Genomic DNA, 18,552 nt, shown 5'->3' with positions numbered 1-18,552 from the left:
AAAATGCAATGTATAATATCATGTCAAAGCCCATAGGCAGCTGAGCTGAATATAAAATGCAATGTATAATATCATGTCAAAGCCAATAGGCAGCTGAGCTGAATATAAAATGCAATGTATAATATCATGTCAAAGCCAATAGGCAGTTAAGCTGAATACAAAATGTAATATATAATATCATGTCAAAGCCAATAGGCAGAATATCTAATAGCATGTCAAAGTCAATAGGCAGCTAAATTGAATACATCATGTCAAAGCCAATAGGAATGCAATGTCAAAGCCAATAGGCGGCTAGACTGGATACAGCATGTCAAAGCCAATAGGCAGAATACAGAATGTAATGGCTAATGCAATGTCAAAGCCCATCGGCGGCTCAACTGAATACAGAAAGTAATGGCTAATGCCATGTCAAAGCCAATAGGCAGAATACAGAATGTAATGACTAATGCAATGTCAAAGCCCATAGGCGGCTAAACTGAATACAGAAAGTAATGGCTAATGCCATGTCAAAGCCCATAGGCGGCTCAACTGAACAAAACATACCATGTGCTACTGGTGAACATTGAGCAACTAATATGCGCAGTGGTGAAACACAAAGTCATTGGTCAAAACAAAATTTAACAAATGGCAGTACATCTTTCTGCTTTCACACCCTCTGCATGCTCTTCAGAATCTTCAGATGGATCCCAGCCAACAACAGAAAAACCATCACCCAGTCCCTCGTCACCACTCGCCTCAACTACGGCAATGCTCTTAATGCCAGCATATCCTCCCAGCTCCTAAAGAGACTCCAAACAATACAGGACACCACTGCCAGACTCAACTTGGTCCTTCCCAGGTGCTCCCACATCATCCCCACCTCAGAAACCTCCACTAACTCCCTGTCCAGAAGAGATGTAATTTCAAGCTCCTCATGCATGCCTGCAAAGCTCTACATGATCAAGGACTGGACTACAACATCCACCCTCTACACTCCACCAACCCACCAGACACCTGCACTCTTCCTCTGTGGCCCTCACACACACACACACACACACACACACAGAGTCCAGCCGAGCCGCAGACAGCCTCTGTTTTTCCTATATTGCCACCAAGGACTGGAAGAACCTCCCCCTCTTAGCAGCACCCTCACAGGCAGACTTCAAGAAGTGACTCAAGACCTGGCTCTTCGACAGAGACATCACACCCCAGTGCCCAGATACCCCCAGGGGTGACAGTGACGTGCTTTGCAAGTTACTGGTTGATTGATTGACATACACCCACAGTGCAGGTCGGCCCAGGCTTCCCCATATTGAAGGAAGCCCTTCAGCCCCTAATGCTGTGAGTGTGGTGAAGCCATTCAGCGTATAATTTTTTGTTATGCCAATGGCCAACGATTCCTGCAGTTGAACTTGAGTACTCACTTTCCGTGTCTCGTAGGCAGCAGATCTTGTTTTAGGATGCAATGTAGAGGCATGTTTCAAACTATTGATGTTGGTATTATCCATCTCTCTGTTGATTTATTGTACATTGGGGGCTGTAATTCCAGTCCTTATCATGTTTATGATGCCCTGTTTGATCTCTGTGGTCCTCACCCCATAAACAATTGGATTGAGGACTGGTGGGACCAGGAAGTGAAGAACATTCAGTAAGACTGGGATATCATGTGGAATTACTTTCTGAAACTTAGCAGTGAAAATTAAAACAAGCAGCACAGAATAAAAAAATGATATCAAAATAAGGTGGGCACTGCACGTGCTGAAGGCTTTAGCTGCAGCCCCTTTGCCCTGAAACATCATTACGACCCGTATGATCAAGCAATAGGACACAACAATCAAGATAAGGTCACTTCCTAAGAGGCCAAAAGCAACAATCAACTGGTAGAGTGTGTTAAATGTCCTATCACTGCAGGCAAGTGATGTTACTGCAGCACTGGTACAGAAGCAATTTTCAACAACATTTTTGGAGCAGTACTGAAGTCTAACAGCAAACACCAGTGCAGGCAATGTCAGCAAGGTGTTTCTAAGTATCATAAACACAATGGCTTTTGCAACAAACCTGATAGTGATGACAGAATGGTATCTCAGGGGGTTGCAGATAGCGATGTAGCGGTCGTAAGCCATGAAAAGAAATGTAGCAGATTCCATTGCCAGTAAAATGTTCATCAGATACATCTGAAGGAAGCAGGAAGGGAAGTTAATGACCTTCATATCAAACCACAGTATAACCAAGATTTTGGGTGTGGTGGCAATGCATAGCCCCAGATCAAAGATGGCGAGTAAGCTGAGGAAATAATACATGGGTTCATGGAGACTATGCTCTCTCTGTATGACTGACATTAATGTGATATTGGAGACAAAGGCGACAAAGAAGAGAAGAGCCAAAGGAATGGACAGCCAATGCTGCCAACTCTGTATGCTTGTAAAGCAGACCAGCACAAAGTTCTGAACTCCCAAGGTTGTAGTAGTGTTGACAGCAGGCATAACCATGAACAATGTCAGCATCTGCAGAGAGAATAAAATATAAAAATAGAAGTAAAGAGGGCTTTATAGGGTTAAATCTTTACACTCTTACTGTGCTCATGTATTTCAGCACATACTTAAGTTAATGTAGATTTCTTATCATTTTTCTTCATATGGGGAGACCAGAACACAAAGTGTATTTAGCATATTCTATTCTAAAAGAAAATGATTCCACAGACATTGTTTTAGGAACTCATTGTATGATGTTTGGTCAAAATGATACAGATTTCCAAAAGGATGGATGTTTTATATGATGGAGGTTTACAAATAGAGCCACAATATTTGGGTTTACCATACCATGCGTACCCTTCCACTCCTGCAGAATGGTGGATGTAACCTTTGAGTTAAAGTCCTACCAGTGTGGCCCTGAAGGAAAATGTTGACAGGCAGAATTAGTAAAATGTTACACAATACAAAGCAGCAACGATAGTTGCAGGACTGGGTGAGGGACAGAGAGACGTATACTGCCATACCTACTTAGACATGGCTCTGCTACTCTCTTACCAATTACTGCCTTATACCATGCACACACAATTCCACAATAGTGCAATGATGTGTGTAAAATGTCAGGCAAAGGTTTTGCAAGGCTGCCTTTCCAGTCCAAAATAATATGCTGAGGCGTACTTTAAAACTTTTCCCACTTTGTATTAATGCTGTGCATTACAGACCACATGCAAAGGCTGAGAATTCTGGAAAAAAATAATTATACATCTATTTTTTTTAACCTCCAAGAACTATATTTTTAGGCTCAAAACATTTCGACGCATTTTACTAGCTAGATCTGCAAACAGCACACCTCCTGCAGAAATGTAACATCTAAGTATCGCTGGCAAGCCTGCCAGCCAAGAAGTACATACCATCATGGCAGTTAGCAGTTCACCTGCAATACATCTAAATACAGCGAGGAGAACTCCATCGACTTGGCGGAGTAGACGGGTCTGCTGCCGTGGTGGAATGCCAATATTAATGCCAAGATAGAAATCCGGCCCTCAGTCTGAACTTTGAAATGTGCATTGCAATTTCTTCTAGCAGCTCCCTGACGATTATGGTTTCTCCTTGGGCACCGCAGGCTGCCTTTTCCCACTGAATGCCATCTTATCAGCATTTTGTATTAGAAAATTATTCTAAGACCTGAGGTAAGCTGAGTCTTGATTCATTCCACTCCTCGCATACAAACTGAGCTCCATCACCATCAACCTTAACATTCAACTTTGTCCCGGTCTCACACAGCCAGATGCCTGTGGTTGGCACCTTGATCTTCTAAACTCTGGGTCTCATTTATAAGGCCTTTGTGCCACTGTTATGTCATATTTTTTATGCAGCAGTGACCCTAGCAGTGCTTTACAACTGCTCCAGATTTCCAAACTGACGCATTAGGCCCAATGCATCAGTTTGTGAGCCCTTGCATCACATTATACCTGCAACAGGTATAATGTATGCAAAGCATGCGTTCCCATGGGAAAAGCCACACAGAACTGACACAGTGCAATTTACAACATTTTACTGCGTCATTCTGTGACTTCACTGTGTCAGAATTTTACCACCTGCTCAGAGCAGACATAGCATTGACACAGGGCTTTTCTCTATGGAGGCTTCCTCACATTGCTGGAGTAGTGTCATTTTTTTGATGCTAGTCCAGCAGTGCGTGAGCTTAGTGCCAACAGATGAGTCAGAATTTCTGACCCATCTTTGAAAACATGTGCCATTGTGCTCTGTATTGTAATTACAGTGCATCCATGGCGTCATTAGGGGATGTTAAGGCAGCTCCAGAAGTCTGTCACATCAGGCCGATGCATCAGATTCTTGTAAATGAGGCCCTCTATTTTTCCCATTAAACTTTGAAACTTCATAACTCTGGTTCTACTGATTGATTTTTGTGTTTTTATCAAGTCATTTATTAAAATGTACTCAATTTTTCTAAAGTAGTGTGAGAATTATTTTTTGTGTTTTCATTTTATTGCTGGTTGGGTGCTGCATTAATACTTTGCACATTGTCTCCAAGTTAAGCCTGACTGTTTTGTGTCCAAGCTACCACAGGGGTAAGCAGACGTTAATTTAGTGACTTTTCTGTCTCACCCTAACAAGGATTATGGCTGTTGTTTGAGAAAGGCTCATCCCCCCTCAACCAAAAACCCAATTTCTCACAGGACTTTTCATCAAACCCCGTGGGTGGTAACTTGGGAACTACCCCAACACAAAGCAGCACAAAGTAGCATAAAGATGCACTTAGCACATACTTGCATTACTTTTAAACAGCTTTGGAAAATAAATATAAAATCAATACCTTGTGCCCATTTGAATCACTTTTGGTGACTTTTCAAGGCCACACAATGTTTCTAAATCTGGCATTTAATGCTTGCATTTGAAGCTTCTCCATTTTCACCAATAACCTGATACCGGTGATGTGGTAATTCTACAGGTGAAATTACATTACAATGCAGTAACACCACTGCAGTACTGTGCAATTACAATGGAATGGCAAATTGATATGTGAAATTTGATTTGTAGGTCAAAAACCACACAGAATTCTCAATCCTATGTGGCTTATTTCATGCATATACCACCTACACTGAGCACATCCTAAATGTACGCAGTGGCCCCTGTGTGGTGTGGGGGTAATGGGAGGAGTGTGTGAAGAGTAGTGGAAGAAGTGGGATAAAAAGGACTAGCGGAGGAAGCACTGCATGTGGCCCATGCCCAAAAAAAGGGTTTGGTCATTGCTGAGGCAATGATTTTACCAAGTGAATTTACTGTCTGATGAAATCTGGGCTGGTGTTCCACCACCTGGAAAAATCTTATATGGGAACACCAGCTCACTTATGATCAGGTGGAGCAGATTCCATATGATAATTCCACTCCCTCTGACTCATAATCAATGCACTAATGAAATAATGAGTGCACTGTTGGAAGGGGGAATCTTCTTTTCAACAGTGCCTCTCCTGAATTTGTAGATGCTTAAGAATTTACATTAGACCCCCCCAGTGACATCACTGCTCCCACTGTGTTTCAGAAGATCACAAAATGTGGGTTGTGACACAACTGGAAGATGGTGACCCTAAGCCTTTTCCTACTCATGGGGATCTGATTCTGGCTATGTCTTACTCTGCATTATAAATCACCATTCCAAGAATGGAACGTTCACTATTACTGCTGTGGATTGAAATGATTACCAGGCTTCAGATTTGCTGCATGTCAACAATTTCATTGGTTTTCTTGCAGTTCGAAATAAGGGTTGTAGGAACAGATGTCTTTGCTCAAATGCATACAACTTCTACTTTATGTTATAATTTATATAAGCATACAATTTGCATGGGGTGGGATATGAAGCAAAGGTATTTAGCCTCTTGTAAATTAATTAGAAATTGCAGATGCATTAGCACTAAGGGGGTGAGAGAGCGTAGCTTATATAATCTATATTAACAAAAATGTTTGGAGACTAATGTGTGATAATGCCGCATAGAAACTGTTCTAGTATATTTTGCTAAATGTGCACTTGGAATGTGACCACGGGGAGTAATGGAAATGATTAATGTTCATGAATTCGTATTAGATCTAGTCTTACACTAATTATTAATGATTATGTTATTAAAGTTTTGCTAATAAATCTTGTAGGCCTTAGTTAGCATGAGTCGAGGCCTAGCTGCCTGGCTCTCATATTAAATGTATTTTTCTAAACGTGCATTGTGCTGACTCACAAAAGGACATGAACTCTTGTTTTTTTCCTTCAAACTAGAAGCTGATTGTAACTATAGTAGATCCGTTCCCATGAAATTCATATTGCTTGTAGAAATGTAATAGCTAAAATGCAACAGTGTAGATTAGCATAATGTACAAGGTCGTTCAAACCGGTACAGACAATGGAGCTACTGACCAAAAGATGTGCAAAGAATTTCAGAAGGATGAAATCATACCGGACGTGCTACCTCTGAAGATGTCAATCATATGGACCTATAAACTGCTTGTGAACTAATGTGGGGTGAAAGATTTAATGACATAATCTGTTTTTAATTGGCTAAAGATAGTGGGGTGCAACAATTATACAATCAAGTTTTAGGGGAATGCACAATGAAAAAGGGATAAAAACCCATGACACGGAAAGCCATTTAGATTGGGTAGGGAAATGCTATTGATTTGATCCAGAAACTTTGTCACTCTGTTTGGTGACTTGTTGGTTTTGCTTAAACCATCCTCTTCCTTAGATTGTCCATTTTACACTTTACCTCCTTATGAGGGAAGTGCCCCCCTTTTCCCCGTGAGCTGAGTCCCTTGACTGGTGGCGAATCGACTGATGTCCTGAAGACGAAGACTGAACCTGGGTGCTGACCTAAACCTTGGAGGGTAACTATGACAATGAACTTGTGATTTGCCTGTTTGCTTTTCCTTTCTAGGTACCAACTGCTTACTTTTGACAGGGACCATAGCTAGACATTTTCCAAATTGGTGTTCAAAATTATTTGGCATGAAGCCCAACATGCTAATGCTAATCAGTGGTTAGGACAGGGGTTCATTATACTGACACAAATAGACAAATTACTGAATCTATGCTTTGTTGAACTGGCGCGTTAAGGACACTCTGCTAAAGTTGATCTATGCTGACTCTGTCTTACGTTCTAATAATTGTGTTCCTTGCGTTGATTAAGTCTTATTCGAGTTGCCAAATCATGACAATGTTACTGAGTGTTTTGCTTTTGAAATTAACACATTTTCTCTTACAATTGTAATCAATAGGGAATAAACCTCATAAAATTATACTAAACTGCTGTGGTTATTCATGACTGCAAGGTTATGGTGGTGTCTTGTGTTGATTAATGTCTTTGACTAAAGTGAAATGCATTATTGTAATAAATATTGATGACAGTATTGATGTATTGATTGACATATTGATTAGCTATCTCGTCCTAAGGTGTCTCTCAACTGGGACAAAAGATTCATTGGCCTAAAACGAGTCCTGATGTGTAATAAATTGTCATAGAAGGACGCGTTAACAGGGGTCATTACGATTTTGGCGGTCTCATGACTGCCATGTTGGCAGTGGCAGTCCTACTACCCAAAGGCTAGGGCAGTAGACCGCCAACTTATGACCATGGCAGTATTCACCAACAGAATGCAGCCAAATCCACCGCCGGCAACACCAGTGTGGTCAGGACACTACAGTTGACAGTAGCCAACTTCAGGCCGGTGGAGACCATGTTTCTGCTGGACATTTTACGATGCTACACTCCGCCAAGGTTTCCACTGTGGTCGCACCACCATGGAAAGCCTGGTGGAAACCAACTCTATAAAAGGAGATGTTCATCTTCAAGAACACATACCCATCTGAAGCCGCCATGGAACCTGGGCTAAACGTCTTACCGCTGCTCCTGGTCACCCATCGACTCTGGAACCAGCAACGACGACAGCAACCATGAGTATGCACACTTACCTTTCAGTGTTGCATAATGTCAATGTATCTATGCACAGACAATAAACACATCCAGAATGGGTGGTGATGGCGACACAAACATGTAGCCTCACACTGACACACACAAACACAGCCACATACACACAAGCACATACATAGTGCACACATTACAGGCAATACACACACACTTCTAAAAACACACCAAGCCGAAGATACACAGCACCGCCACAGTCAAATACAACACTACCAAATGACACAATTCTACCACAACCATAACACCTCAAAAGCACTGTTAAGCATCCAAAATACACACCTTCACTTGACAAATCATACATACAACACTGCGTAACAAAGAGAGAACCAACACACACAATCACACATCCATACAACGAGGCATACGTCATACCCCGCAAACACACTTCACAATGAATCAGACATACCAATCACCACATACACTCACACACACAGTTGTAAGAGGGTGGCTTGGTGTGTGGTGGGCACCTATGATACTTACACCTTATACCAGGTCCAGTTATCCCTTATTAGTGTAGTGTAGGCAGTGTCTACAAGCCAGGCTCTCTAGATTTAGATGTGGATGAGCAGCCAAGGCTTATCTAGGAGACATGCAAAGCTCATGCAATACCACTGTAGTCACACGGTAATAACACATGAAAGAAAACACTCAGTGATACAAAAATAAAGGTACTTTATTTTTTTGAAACAAATACCAAAAATATCATAGCAGCTATACTCCCTTAGGGAGTAAGTAATACCCAAATTATATACACTATTAGGTAGAAATCGGCATAAACACAGTTAGAAAACAGTGCAATTAGAGAAAATCACAATAGTTAGAAATGGGCCTAGAGGAGCACAAACCATATACTAAGAAAGAGGAATGCGAAAGTTGCTCTCCCACCTAGGCAAGTGTAGTGTGTAAAGGGGAGTACTTAGAAAGACCAAGGGTAAGTACCAGAACCTAGCCCAGTGACCAGAATAGCAGGAGTAGGTTTCCTCGAACACACAGATAGAAGAACAGAAGACTATCGCAAAACCCAGAAGAGACTGCAAGACGCCAACAGTGGATTCCTGGACCAGAGGACCAGTGGAAAGAGGGGACCAATTCCAAGAAGCACAGAAGAGTCCAGGAATGGCAGGGGCCCCAACCCACCAGGAGGAAGGTGCAAGAAGTGAACCAACTATGAGGATGAAGAGTCAGCACTGCACCCAAGAAGACAGAGTCGGGTTCCTGGAGGATGCAGGTGATGTCCCACACCGGATGGGGGATTGCAGTCGGGTTTGCGTCGTCAGACTCCGCCAACAAGCCTTGGCACATGCAAAGCTTGCTTTTAGCGGAAAATGGCTCTGCCAGGGACCAGGAAGTACCAAGTCGACTTTACCCAGGAGGGGAAGTCACAGAGGGCCCTCAGCAGTACAGGGAGCCTACAGAAGACCAGGTAGCTCTCACAGGAGTCCCACAGGACGGGGACAAGGAAGTTGCAGAAGATGCCCAGGCAGCATTACAACGAAGGCTCCCATGCCGCCAGGGAACCACTCAGGAAGCTGTGCTTCACTGGATGGAGTACTTGGTGTCGGAGCTTCAAGATGCACAAAGAACTTGGAGGAAGGATGCCAACAGCCTTGGCAGCTGCAAATGACGCAGTGCAAGGGGGTGCTCTCTTGCATGGGGATGCAAGGTCTTACCTCCAACAAAGTTGGACAGCAGGAAGAGAGGACCGTTCGGACCACTTCAGTCCACCACCCGTGATGCAGGATCAACGCAGCTCAGCAGGAGAGGGGGTCCACACAGCCAGTCGTGGTCACAGTTGGTGCCTACAGAAGCAGGGGAGTGACTCCTTCACCCCAAGGGAGATTCCTTCTTTCTTCTGATGCAGGCTGAAAATGGGGTGTTTTCAGAGGATGCACAATTGGGAAACTGTTGCAGTTGCTGGCAGGAGCCAGAGATACAACGTTGCAGGCGGCGTCTTGCTTCTTTGCTGCAGCTTGTTGGGTCCTGAAGAGTCCAGATGCAGTTTCTTCGGTGAGAAGTCAAAGTGGAAAGTGCAGAGGATTCCTGCTGGAGTCTTGCAATCCGAATCTGAGAAACCACCCAAAGGAGAGACCCTAAATAGCTCAGAAAGGGGGATTGGTCATCTAACCAGGTAAGCACCTATCAGGGGAGGGCTCTGACATCATCTGCTGGCACTGGCCTCTCAGATGCTCCCAGAGTTCCCTGCCAACCTTGAATCAAAGATGGCAAAACCCAGGGAACCATCTGGACGAGTTCTGAGCACCACCCGTGGTCCAGTTTTGCACTACAGCAGGGACTGGGGGGTCCCTGAACCGGTGTAGACTGGTTTATGCAAGGAGGGCACCAAGTGTGCCCTTCAAGGCATTGCCAGGGGCTTGGGGAGGCTACCCCAACCTGTAACACCTATTTCCAAAGGGAGATGGTGGAACACCCATCTCCCAAAGGAAATCCTTTGTTCTGCCATCCTAGGCTGAGCTTGTCAAGCAACAGGAGTGCAGAAACCTGTCTGGGAGGTGGCAGCAGCTAGGTCTGCCTGGAAACCCCCAGAAGGCTGAAATGGCAATAATGTGGGTCCTCTAAGGGGCCCCCGGAGTGCAGGGAATCATACAACCAATGCTTGCAAAAGCCTTGGGGTATGATACCAACATGTTTGATACCAAATATGCCTACATTCGGAGTTACCGTTATGTAGCTAGACATAAGTAGTGACCTATGTCCAGTACACGCATAAAATGGTGTCCCCGCACTCATGAAGTCTGGGAAAATGGGCCTGGATTTAGTGGGGGCACCTCTGCCAGTGCATGGGGTGTCCTCACACACAGGTACTTTGCACCCTGCCCTCTGGGCTATAGGGCCTACCATTAGGGTGACTTATAAGTGACCTGGGGCCAGATGTAGCAAGCAATTTTGCCCATTCTGTGTCTATGGGAGAATGTGTTCGTACATATGGCCCCTGGTGTAGTGAAAAATGGCAGCGTAAGGGTGCTTGCACCTTTTCACGCAGGCTGCAGTGGCATATGTCTAGATACAAGTGATCTAAACGTACACATAACAAACCATGGTGCCAGATTGCCATCTAAGAGTCAGGCAACGTGGTTACGACGTATTCCCACTAGTCTACATACATGTTGCACCCAGTACGTTGTCACAGCTGCTACAGTGTGACTGCCAACACCATACAACCTGAGCAAAGTACAAGGATACAGTCAGTTCTTACCCCCTTGGGGCTTTTGTGCTGCCCTCAAATGCCCATCCATCTCAGGCTAGGCCACCATTAAAATGCTGGCCATTGGGGGTTCAGGGTCCGATGGACACCCCTCCCTCGTTGTGAGGACATCTCCAGCTGGTCCTCAGTGGTCTTCCGGGCCTCAGCATCTCAGTTCCTCCCACCGCTTTTGCCAATGGGTGCTCCGCCGACTGTAGACACCCAAGGTCCACACTTGCTTGGGGATGGCACGCCCGATCCCCTTCTGCTGATAGGTATTTCACCTGCATGGATGACACAGACAAAAAAAAGAAAGTCATGTACACATGCACCATACCAAGAGGAGTGGTCAGCACACATCTGTCACAGCAAGTAGGCACACATACCCATCTTCTCTGCTCACACGCCTTCACAATATGCCATCTGCATGCATCTACACCCTCACCAGTTCACATGCCCAAATCAACATCACACACAACCCCTATCACATTGAACTTCACAACTGGACTCACCTGCTCCTCTAGTGCCCCATATAGCCATTCATACAGGGGTAGGACCTCCAACACTAGCTTCTGTAGCTCTTCCTGGGTGAAGGCAGGTGCCCTATCACCTACAGGACGTGGCATGATGGCTCCCAGAGGCAGTACAGTAGCTCACGTCATAGAGGTCTTGCTGGCAATAGTGTCAGGAGTCAAGTGAGCAAAACTGCAGAAAATGGTGGTCACGGCCACCACGTACAGGACGGTCACCAGCAGCTGTCATGCCCATTGGCCCCAGTCTGCCAAAGGCAGTAAGGTTAACCAATGACAAGTTTCACAGTGGTTGCAACCGCCTACCACCATGACGGCCTTCGCCAGCTGAGTTAGGTCACTTCCAAATGTCCACTACAGCAGCTCAGGCACTTGCCATTTTGGGCACATGTAACCGATGGATGTGCTTAATTATCTGCGTCAGTCACTTACTCCCCCAAAATGCAGTGTAACTGTATGTTGTGCCGTCATGGTTGTGCAACATATTGTGACAATCTTTACACAATGACATATTGAGGCACTAGATATGTTGAGAACTATGTAAAGCTACTCAGCGGTACATAGGTCAAAGCTAGTTATAGGTAGATTCCAAAACATATGTGTGATTAGTGCAGGACAGCTGAGTCACCCACACATGTACAATTACATATGTTTTATATGTCCCATCCAATTTAGATGTTAGCCAATGCGCAGCTATGAGAGTGTATTAGGTGCATATCTATGGTCTGCATTGTTTATGTCAGCAGTGCTACGCATCCTCAACAGATGTTAGGTGTCAGGTAATATACAATGTGTTGATGATGTGTGCATACTGCATAACTCATTGAACATTCTCTCCTCTCAACAAAGTTATACTGCCATGAGGAGAGTGAGACAACCACCAGTCTACCGTCCACTAGTAGACCTGGCAACCATGGAGGACAGGCATGTCATCCAGCATATCGTCCTAGTCATATAAGCAGAATTGACTACTTTCTGATTGGTCTTTCCCTTTAGAGCCGTGTGGTCGACATTAAGGTACTCTTCAGGTTCAACATGAACCACAATGCCACCCATTGCTCACTAAATGGCTTATTTAATCACCTGCTCCCTTTGAATGATAGGCATAGGGTCAAGTGGGGAAGCGTTGCTGTTCAACCTGACCTTAGGAACAAAATGAACCAGGCCTTGACAGATATCGTAACTCACTTAGGCAATCTCACTCCTTTACAAGCTAGTAATTCTGCAATCTCTTTGATACATGAGGAACGGTTTAAAACCTTTGGTGAATGTGTCTACTCATGCGTCCGCCAAACCTGGCCACACTTGGCTCGACAAAGATTGCAGCCAAAGAAAAGATGAGCTCTGTTGAGACCTTGAGTGTGGTGACATCAGCCTCGTTAGAGCAAGGAGTATTAACTACCCCAAGGGAAAGCAAATCAGGAATGAGATATGCATGTTTAGGAAGATATTTATGAGGCAGCTGGCCACAAAGACATCAAAATGTTTTTGGTGTTAGTAGCCAATGGGAGGCAACACGCTCCAAACCTTCTGGTTGGACTCTGTCTCCCAAAACCTGACATAAGCATTTCACTGGTCTTTATGATCACCCTCTGGTGCTGATTGTTGATGTACAGGCCCTGCTAACTCTGGGGAGACAACTCTCCATTCCCTCACTTAAACTAGAGATGAGTGAAACTGTGTGCGCAACCAGGGTGTCTGGTAAAGCCACTGGGCTTTGCGGCGTTCTGGGCAATCTTTTTCATTCAGATATTGATAGTTGGAATCTCTATATAAATATTCTCTCAATGCACATCTTGGAGGGGGATAGTATTCCTTGTAGTCAAAGGTACCTGAAATTGTCCCTTTCTATAAAAAGGGTTTGCAGGATTCTCCCTTAAATCAAAGAACAATGCCTTATTAATTAACCCAAAACGTTTTCTATGGGCAGCTTTTCAAAAATCTGGAGAAATGGATTGAGGACCATCAGATCTTGTCACACTTTCATGCAGGGTTCAGGAGCCAGATACGTACAATTGACCAGGCCTTTAGGTTTTTAACCATCTACTTGAAGACAGTAGTGCTTCAGAAGGCCCACCTGTAGCTAATATTTGTGTATCTAAGATCAGCGTTTCATTTAGCCCCCCATAGTAGATCATGGGAGATTTTGAAGAAAAATGGGATTCCTCTTGACCTCCTGGATATCCTTGTTTGCATCCACCAAGATGCATAGGCTGAAGTCTGGTGGCTCTCTAGAGGTGAACTGACTGAGCGGAAAGGAGTACACAAATGTGTATATCAGAGGTGTGTATTCGCACTAACTGTTTTTTTAATATCTTGAGTTCGTGGTCACCTATTTGGAGGATGGTGAAAGTGATGGTCCTAAGGTGGCCAGTCCTATGACCCCTCTTCTGCTTTTTGCAGACAACACCTTGTTTGAGTCTAAAACCCTGAGTGGACTGCAATTTTCGGTGGATAGGTTTGTGGCATTTTGTGCTGATGGAAGGCTAGTGGTAAATCATCTTAAAACAAAATTCATGACCATTAGCCCCAAACAGGTCATTAACTGGCATGATAATCTTTGAGCAAAAGCCTCTAGATAAGTTCACTGAGTTTGATTACCTGGAAATCAAACTAAACAGGACCATGTCATGATCGCCCCAGGTCAAAAAAAGGAGCTTGAACTTAACTCAGCAAGCTGCAGCCATCTTAAGACTGTAAACGTCCTCCCAAGCTAGGCACATTGCTCCTGCTCTAAAAGTATACAGAAGAAAGGCAGAGGGTAGTAACTACATGGCACAGAGTTGTGGGCCTGCTAGCTTGATCCAACTTGCGGTAATACAAAATATTTTTTTAAGAGCCTTAGTCTCCCCAGAAATAATCTGCTAATACCATTACGCTAGGATATGGGCATTAAACCAATGGCTCACAAGGCCCAATCGAGACGTTTATTGTACTGTAGTAGGCTGAAATATATTCCAGCCTTAGAAGGTTATCGTAATGCCTTTAAAGATCTAGTGTCACTGGTTAAATCTGGTAAAATTAAGTGGCTAGGCTATATCAAGGACTCTCTAGCCCAGCTTGGTCTGGGAGAATTTTTGTCTGATAATACTACTTTGAAACCACTTCCCAGGGATACTATTAAGGGAACCTTTCGGGAGTGCAGGTGGGATTATGAAATAGGGAATGTGAATCAAGTGTCTTTAACTAGTAATTTCTTAGATGTTAAGCCTTATAGTGAATTTGAACCATTTCTAGACTACATTCCTTTTCTAGTAGCCATAGACCTGTACCTCAAATTCCACTATGGCACTCTTCTATCTCTCTTTTCTATTATGCCAAATGGAATACTAAAGCTTTATCTAGTACTGTCTGACTGACAACTCTGCAGGCGTAAAAAACTCTGTGATATTTCTTTTTCTTCTGTCCTGGACATGCTAGATTTTTTCGATTTGTAGACAGCTTGGGTGTAGGCAGCACCGCACTGCCCTCAGGCCTCTTCATTCAGAGCCACTCGACTCGGCTATGTGCACAGTTACCAAGTACCTTTATTGGAGTTGGAGCATCAGAAGTAAAGCTCTGGGATGAGCTCGTTTAACCCTCTTAGGCTTTTTTGCTGTATCTGTTTGCTGAGGTTTGCACATGTTTTGAGAGCCTAGCTTCCTTTTCCTTTTCATTATATTTGCATTGCTGTACATAGTCTTAATTTTTGGCTGGTAGGCCCTCTCGAGTTTTGGCATACTTTTATAGATTGTTGAATGTCTTTTGACACTTTAATGAGAGTGGTTATAGATCTTATTCACTGTGTTTGTATGCCGTCTGTAATTGTATCACTTGTAATCCTTACGCAGGTTCCCACAAGCATAGGCATATTTGCACAGATTGGTGAATACTTTCTGACCTTTTTATGAAATTTGCTATAGGTTTTAATTATTGTGATCTGCATTTGTACTGTTTGTGTATATGATTATGTTTTTAAGTTTTAAGTAACCTAAGTCCTTATTTATATCCAAGATATGCTGTTTGCTCCTTGATGCTTACATTTTTCCAGCTTAACCTGTATTACTTTCAACCTGTGGGACTCTAAAGGGCATATTTACAATCTTCTGATGCAGGGCAGCACGGCAAGACTTCTTGCTGCACTGCATCAAAAGAAAAAGGCAGGAATGAGCTGTATCTCTAAGATATGGTGCATTCCTGTCCTTTTCCCCTGTGCTGGTGCACAATAGGCTGCCAATGGTGTCTGCTTTGCAGGGCAGTGGCGTAACAAAACTTGATGGGACCCCCTTGCAAAGTACATGGAAGGGCCCCTCACCAGACTCACTCATGAGCTCTTAGGCCAGAGAGGCGTGCTAAAGAGGCTCCTGGAGCTTGTGCCCCCACACACTGCAGGGGTCTTTGTTATGCCACTGTTGCTGAGATGATTGTTTGTGTGCAGGAAGGGACTCTTTCCTGCACAAAAACAATCACAAGAGGCATGTTCCTCTTTCTATGTGTGGCCTGCAAAAAGAAAAAAATGAGGAGAAATGAAGGTATTCCTCGTTGTGCCTCCCTTACACCTCTGCTGGGAAGGTGTAGGCTTCTGACGCATTCCCAGGTTTACAAATCCTTGTATATCTGGGAATACTTCAAAATCCATGGGTGTTGCAAGGAACACCCACTGCAACGCCCATAGAACACTTTCTTGATGCAGAGTAAGGCAAAGCAGCAACCTGTTCTCCGCTGCCTTACTCCATATCTGTAGGTATGGCCTGCAACCTGCGCCGTCCAAAAAGTGATGAACCAGCAGCGCAAGCTGCTTGCAAATATGGATCTAAGAGTATAGGCACATTTACACAGAAGCAACCCCACAGACTTTGGCTGCTCTCTGCTGATGACGGGCTAAACCTAGAAACACGTGTCCAGAGATACACAGCACTTGCTGCACCTACTTAGGTGAAAGACTTTTGATTACTTTTTCAACACAAAACAAAGTGACTGCATTTACCATGATGCATTGGGGCTAACTTTTTGCTGGAGTGTGAGGCAGTGTGCTCCCTTTTATCTTTTTGTCCAATGACTGCTCCCTTGAGCTAACGAGCTGACGAGCTCTGGTGAGGCACCTGTGCGCCAGTGAGTGGTACATAAACCTGAGAAGACTTTTGGCGGCATTTCAAGCAACCCCACAGACTTTGGCTGCTCTCTGCTGATGACGGGCTAAACCTAGAAACACGTGTCCAGAGATACACAGCACTTGCTGCACCTACTTAGGTGAAAGACTTTTGATTACTTTTTAAACACAAAACAAAGTGACTGCATTTACCATGATGCATTGGGGCTAACTTTTTGCTGGAGTGTGAGGCAGTGTGCTCCCTTTTATCTTTTTGTCCAATGACTGCTCCCTTGAGCTAACGAGCTGACGAGCTCTGGTGAGGCACCTGTGCGCCAGTGAGTGGTACATAAACCTGAGAAGACTTTTGGCGGCATTTCAAGCAACCCCACAGACTTTGGCTGCTCTCTGCTGATGACGGGCTAAACCTAGAAACACGTGTCCAGAGATACACAGCACTTGCTGCACCTACTTAGGTGAAAGACTTTTGATTACTTTTTCAACACAAAACAAAGTGACTGCATTTACCATGATGCATTGGGGCTAACTTTTTGCTGGAGTGTGAGGCAGTGTGCTCCCTTTTATCTTTTTGTCCAATGACTGCTCCCTTGAGCTAACGAGCTGACAAGCTCTGGTGAGGCACCTGTGCGCCAGTGAGTGGTACATAAACCTGAGAAGACTTTTGGCGGCATTTCAAGCAACCCCACAGACTTTGGCTGCTCTCTGCTGATGACGGGCTAAACCTAGAAACACGTGTCCAGAGATACACAGCACTTGCTGCACCTACTTAGGTGAAAGACTTTTGATTACTTTTTCAACACAAAACAAAGTGACTGCATTTACCATGATGCATTGGGGCTAACTTTTTGCTGGAGTGTGAGGCAGTGTGCTCTCTTTTATCTTTTTGTCCAATGACTGCTCCCTTGAGCTAACGAGCTGACGAGCTCTGGTGAGGCACCTGTGCGCCAGTGAGTGGTACATAAACCTGAGAAGACTTTTGGCGGCATTTCAAGCAACCCCACAGACTTTGGCTGCTCTCTGCTGATGACGGGCTAAACCTAGAAACACGTGTCCAGAGATACACAGCACTTGCTGCACCTACTTAGGTGAAAGACTTTTGATTACTTTTTCAACACAAAACAAAGTGACTGCATTTACCATGATGCATTGGGGCTAACTTTTTGCTGGAGTGTGAGGCAGTGTGCTCCCTTTTATCTTTTTGTCCAATGACTGCTCCCTTGAGCTAACGAGCTGACGAACTCTGGTGAGGCACCTGTGCGCCAGTGAGTGGTACATAAACCTGAGAAGACTTTTGGCGGCATTTCAAGCAACCCCACAGACTTTGGCTGCTCTCTGCTGATGACGGGCTAAACCTAGAAACACGTGTCCAGAGATACACAGCACTTGCTGCACCTACTTAGGTGAAAGACTTTTGATTACTTTTTCAACACAAAACAAAGTGACTGCATTTACCATGATGCATTGGGGCTAACTTTTTGCTGGAGTGTGAGGCAGTGTGCTCCCTTTTATCTTTTTGTCCAATGACTGCTCCCTTGAGCTAACGAGCTGACGAGCTCTGGTGAGGCACCTGTGCGCCAGTGAGTGGTACATAAACCTGAGAAGACTTTTGGCGGCATTTCAAGCAACCCCACAGACTTTGGCTGCTCTCTGCTGATGACGGGCTAAACCTAGAAACACGTGTCCAGAGATACACAGCACTTGCTGCACCTACTTAGGTGAAAGACTTTTGATTACTTTTTCAACACAAAACAAAGTGACTGCATTTACCATGATGCATTGGGGCTAACTTTTTGCT

General features: G+C 44.3%; 1 protein-coding gene across 1 annotated transcript; it reads right to left on the bottom strand.

Annotated features, from left to right (window-relative positions):
- Window positions 1-1,499: 1,499 nt before the first annotated feature.
- Window positions 1,500-2,468, bottom strand: LOC138249363 (olfactory receptor 56A4-like). The gene has a single exon (XM_069203321.1). The coding sequence runs from the start codon at window positions 2,466-2,468 to the stop codon at window positions 1,500-1,502; it is 969 nt and encodes a 322-aa protein (XP_069059422.1).
- Window positions 2,469-18,552: the final 16,084 nt, after the last annotated feature.

The sequence above is a fragment of the Pleurodeles waltl genome, chromosome 8, assembly GCF_031143425.1.
Source record: "Pleurodeles waltl isolate 20211129_DDA chromosome 8, aPleWal1.hap1.20221129, whole genome shotgun sequence".
Classification (NCBI taxonomy): domain Eukaryota; kingdom Metazoa; phylum Chordata; class Amphibia; order Caudata; family Salamandridae; genus Pleurodeles; species Pleurodeles waltl.
This window is presented reverse-complemented; position numbering and strand designations above follow the sequence as displayed.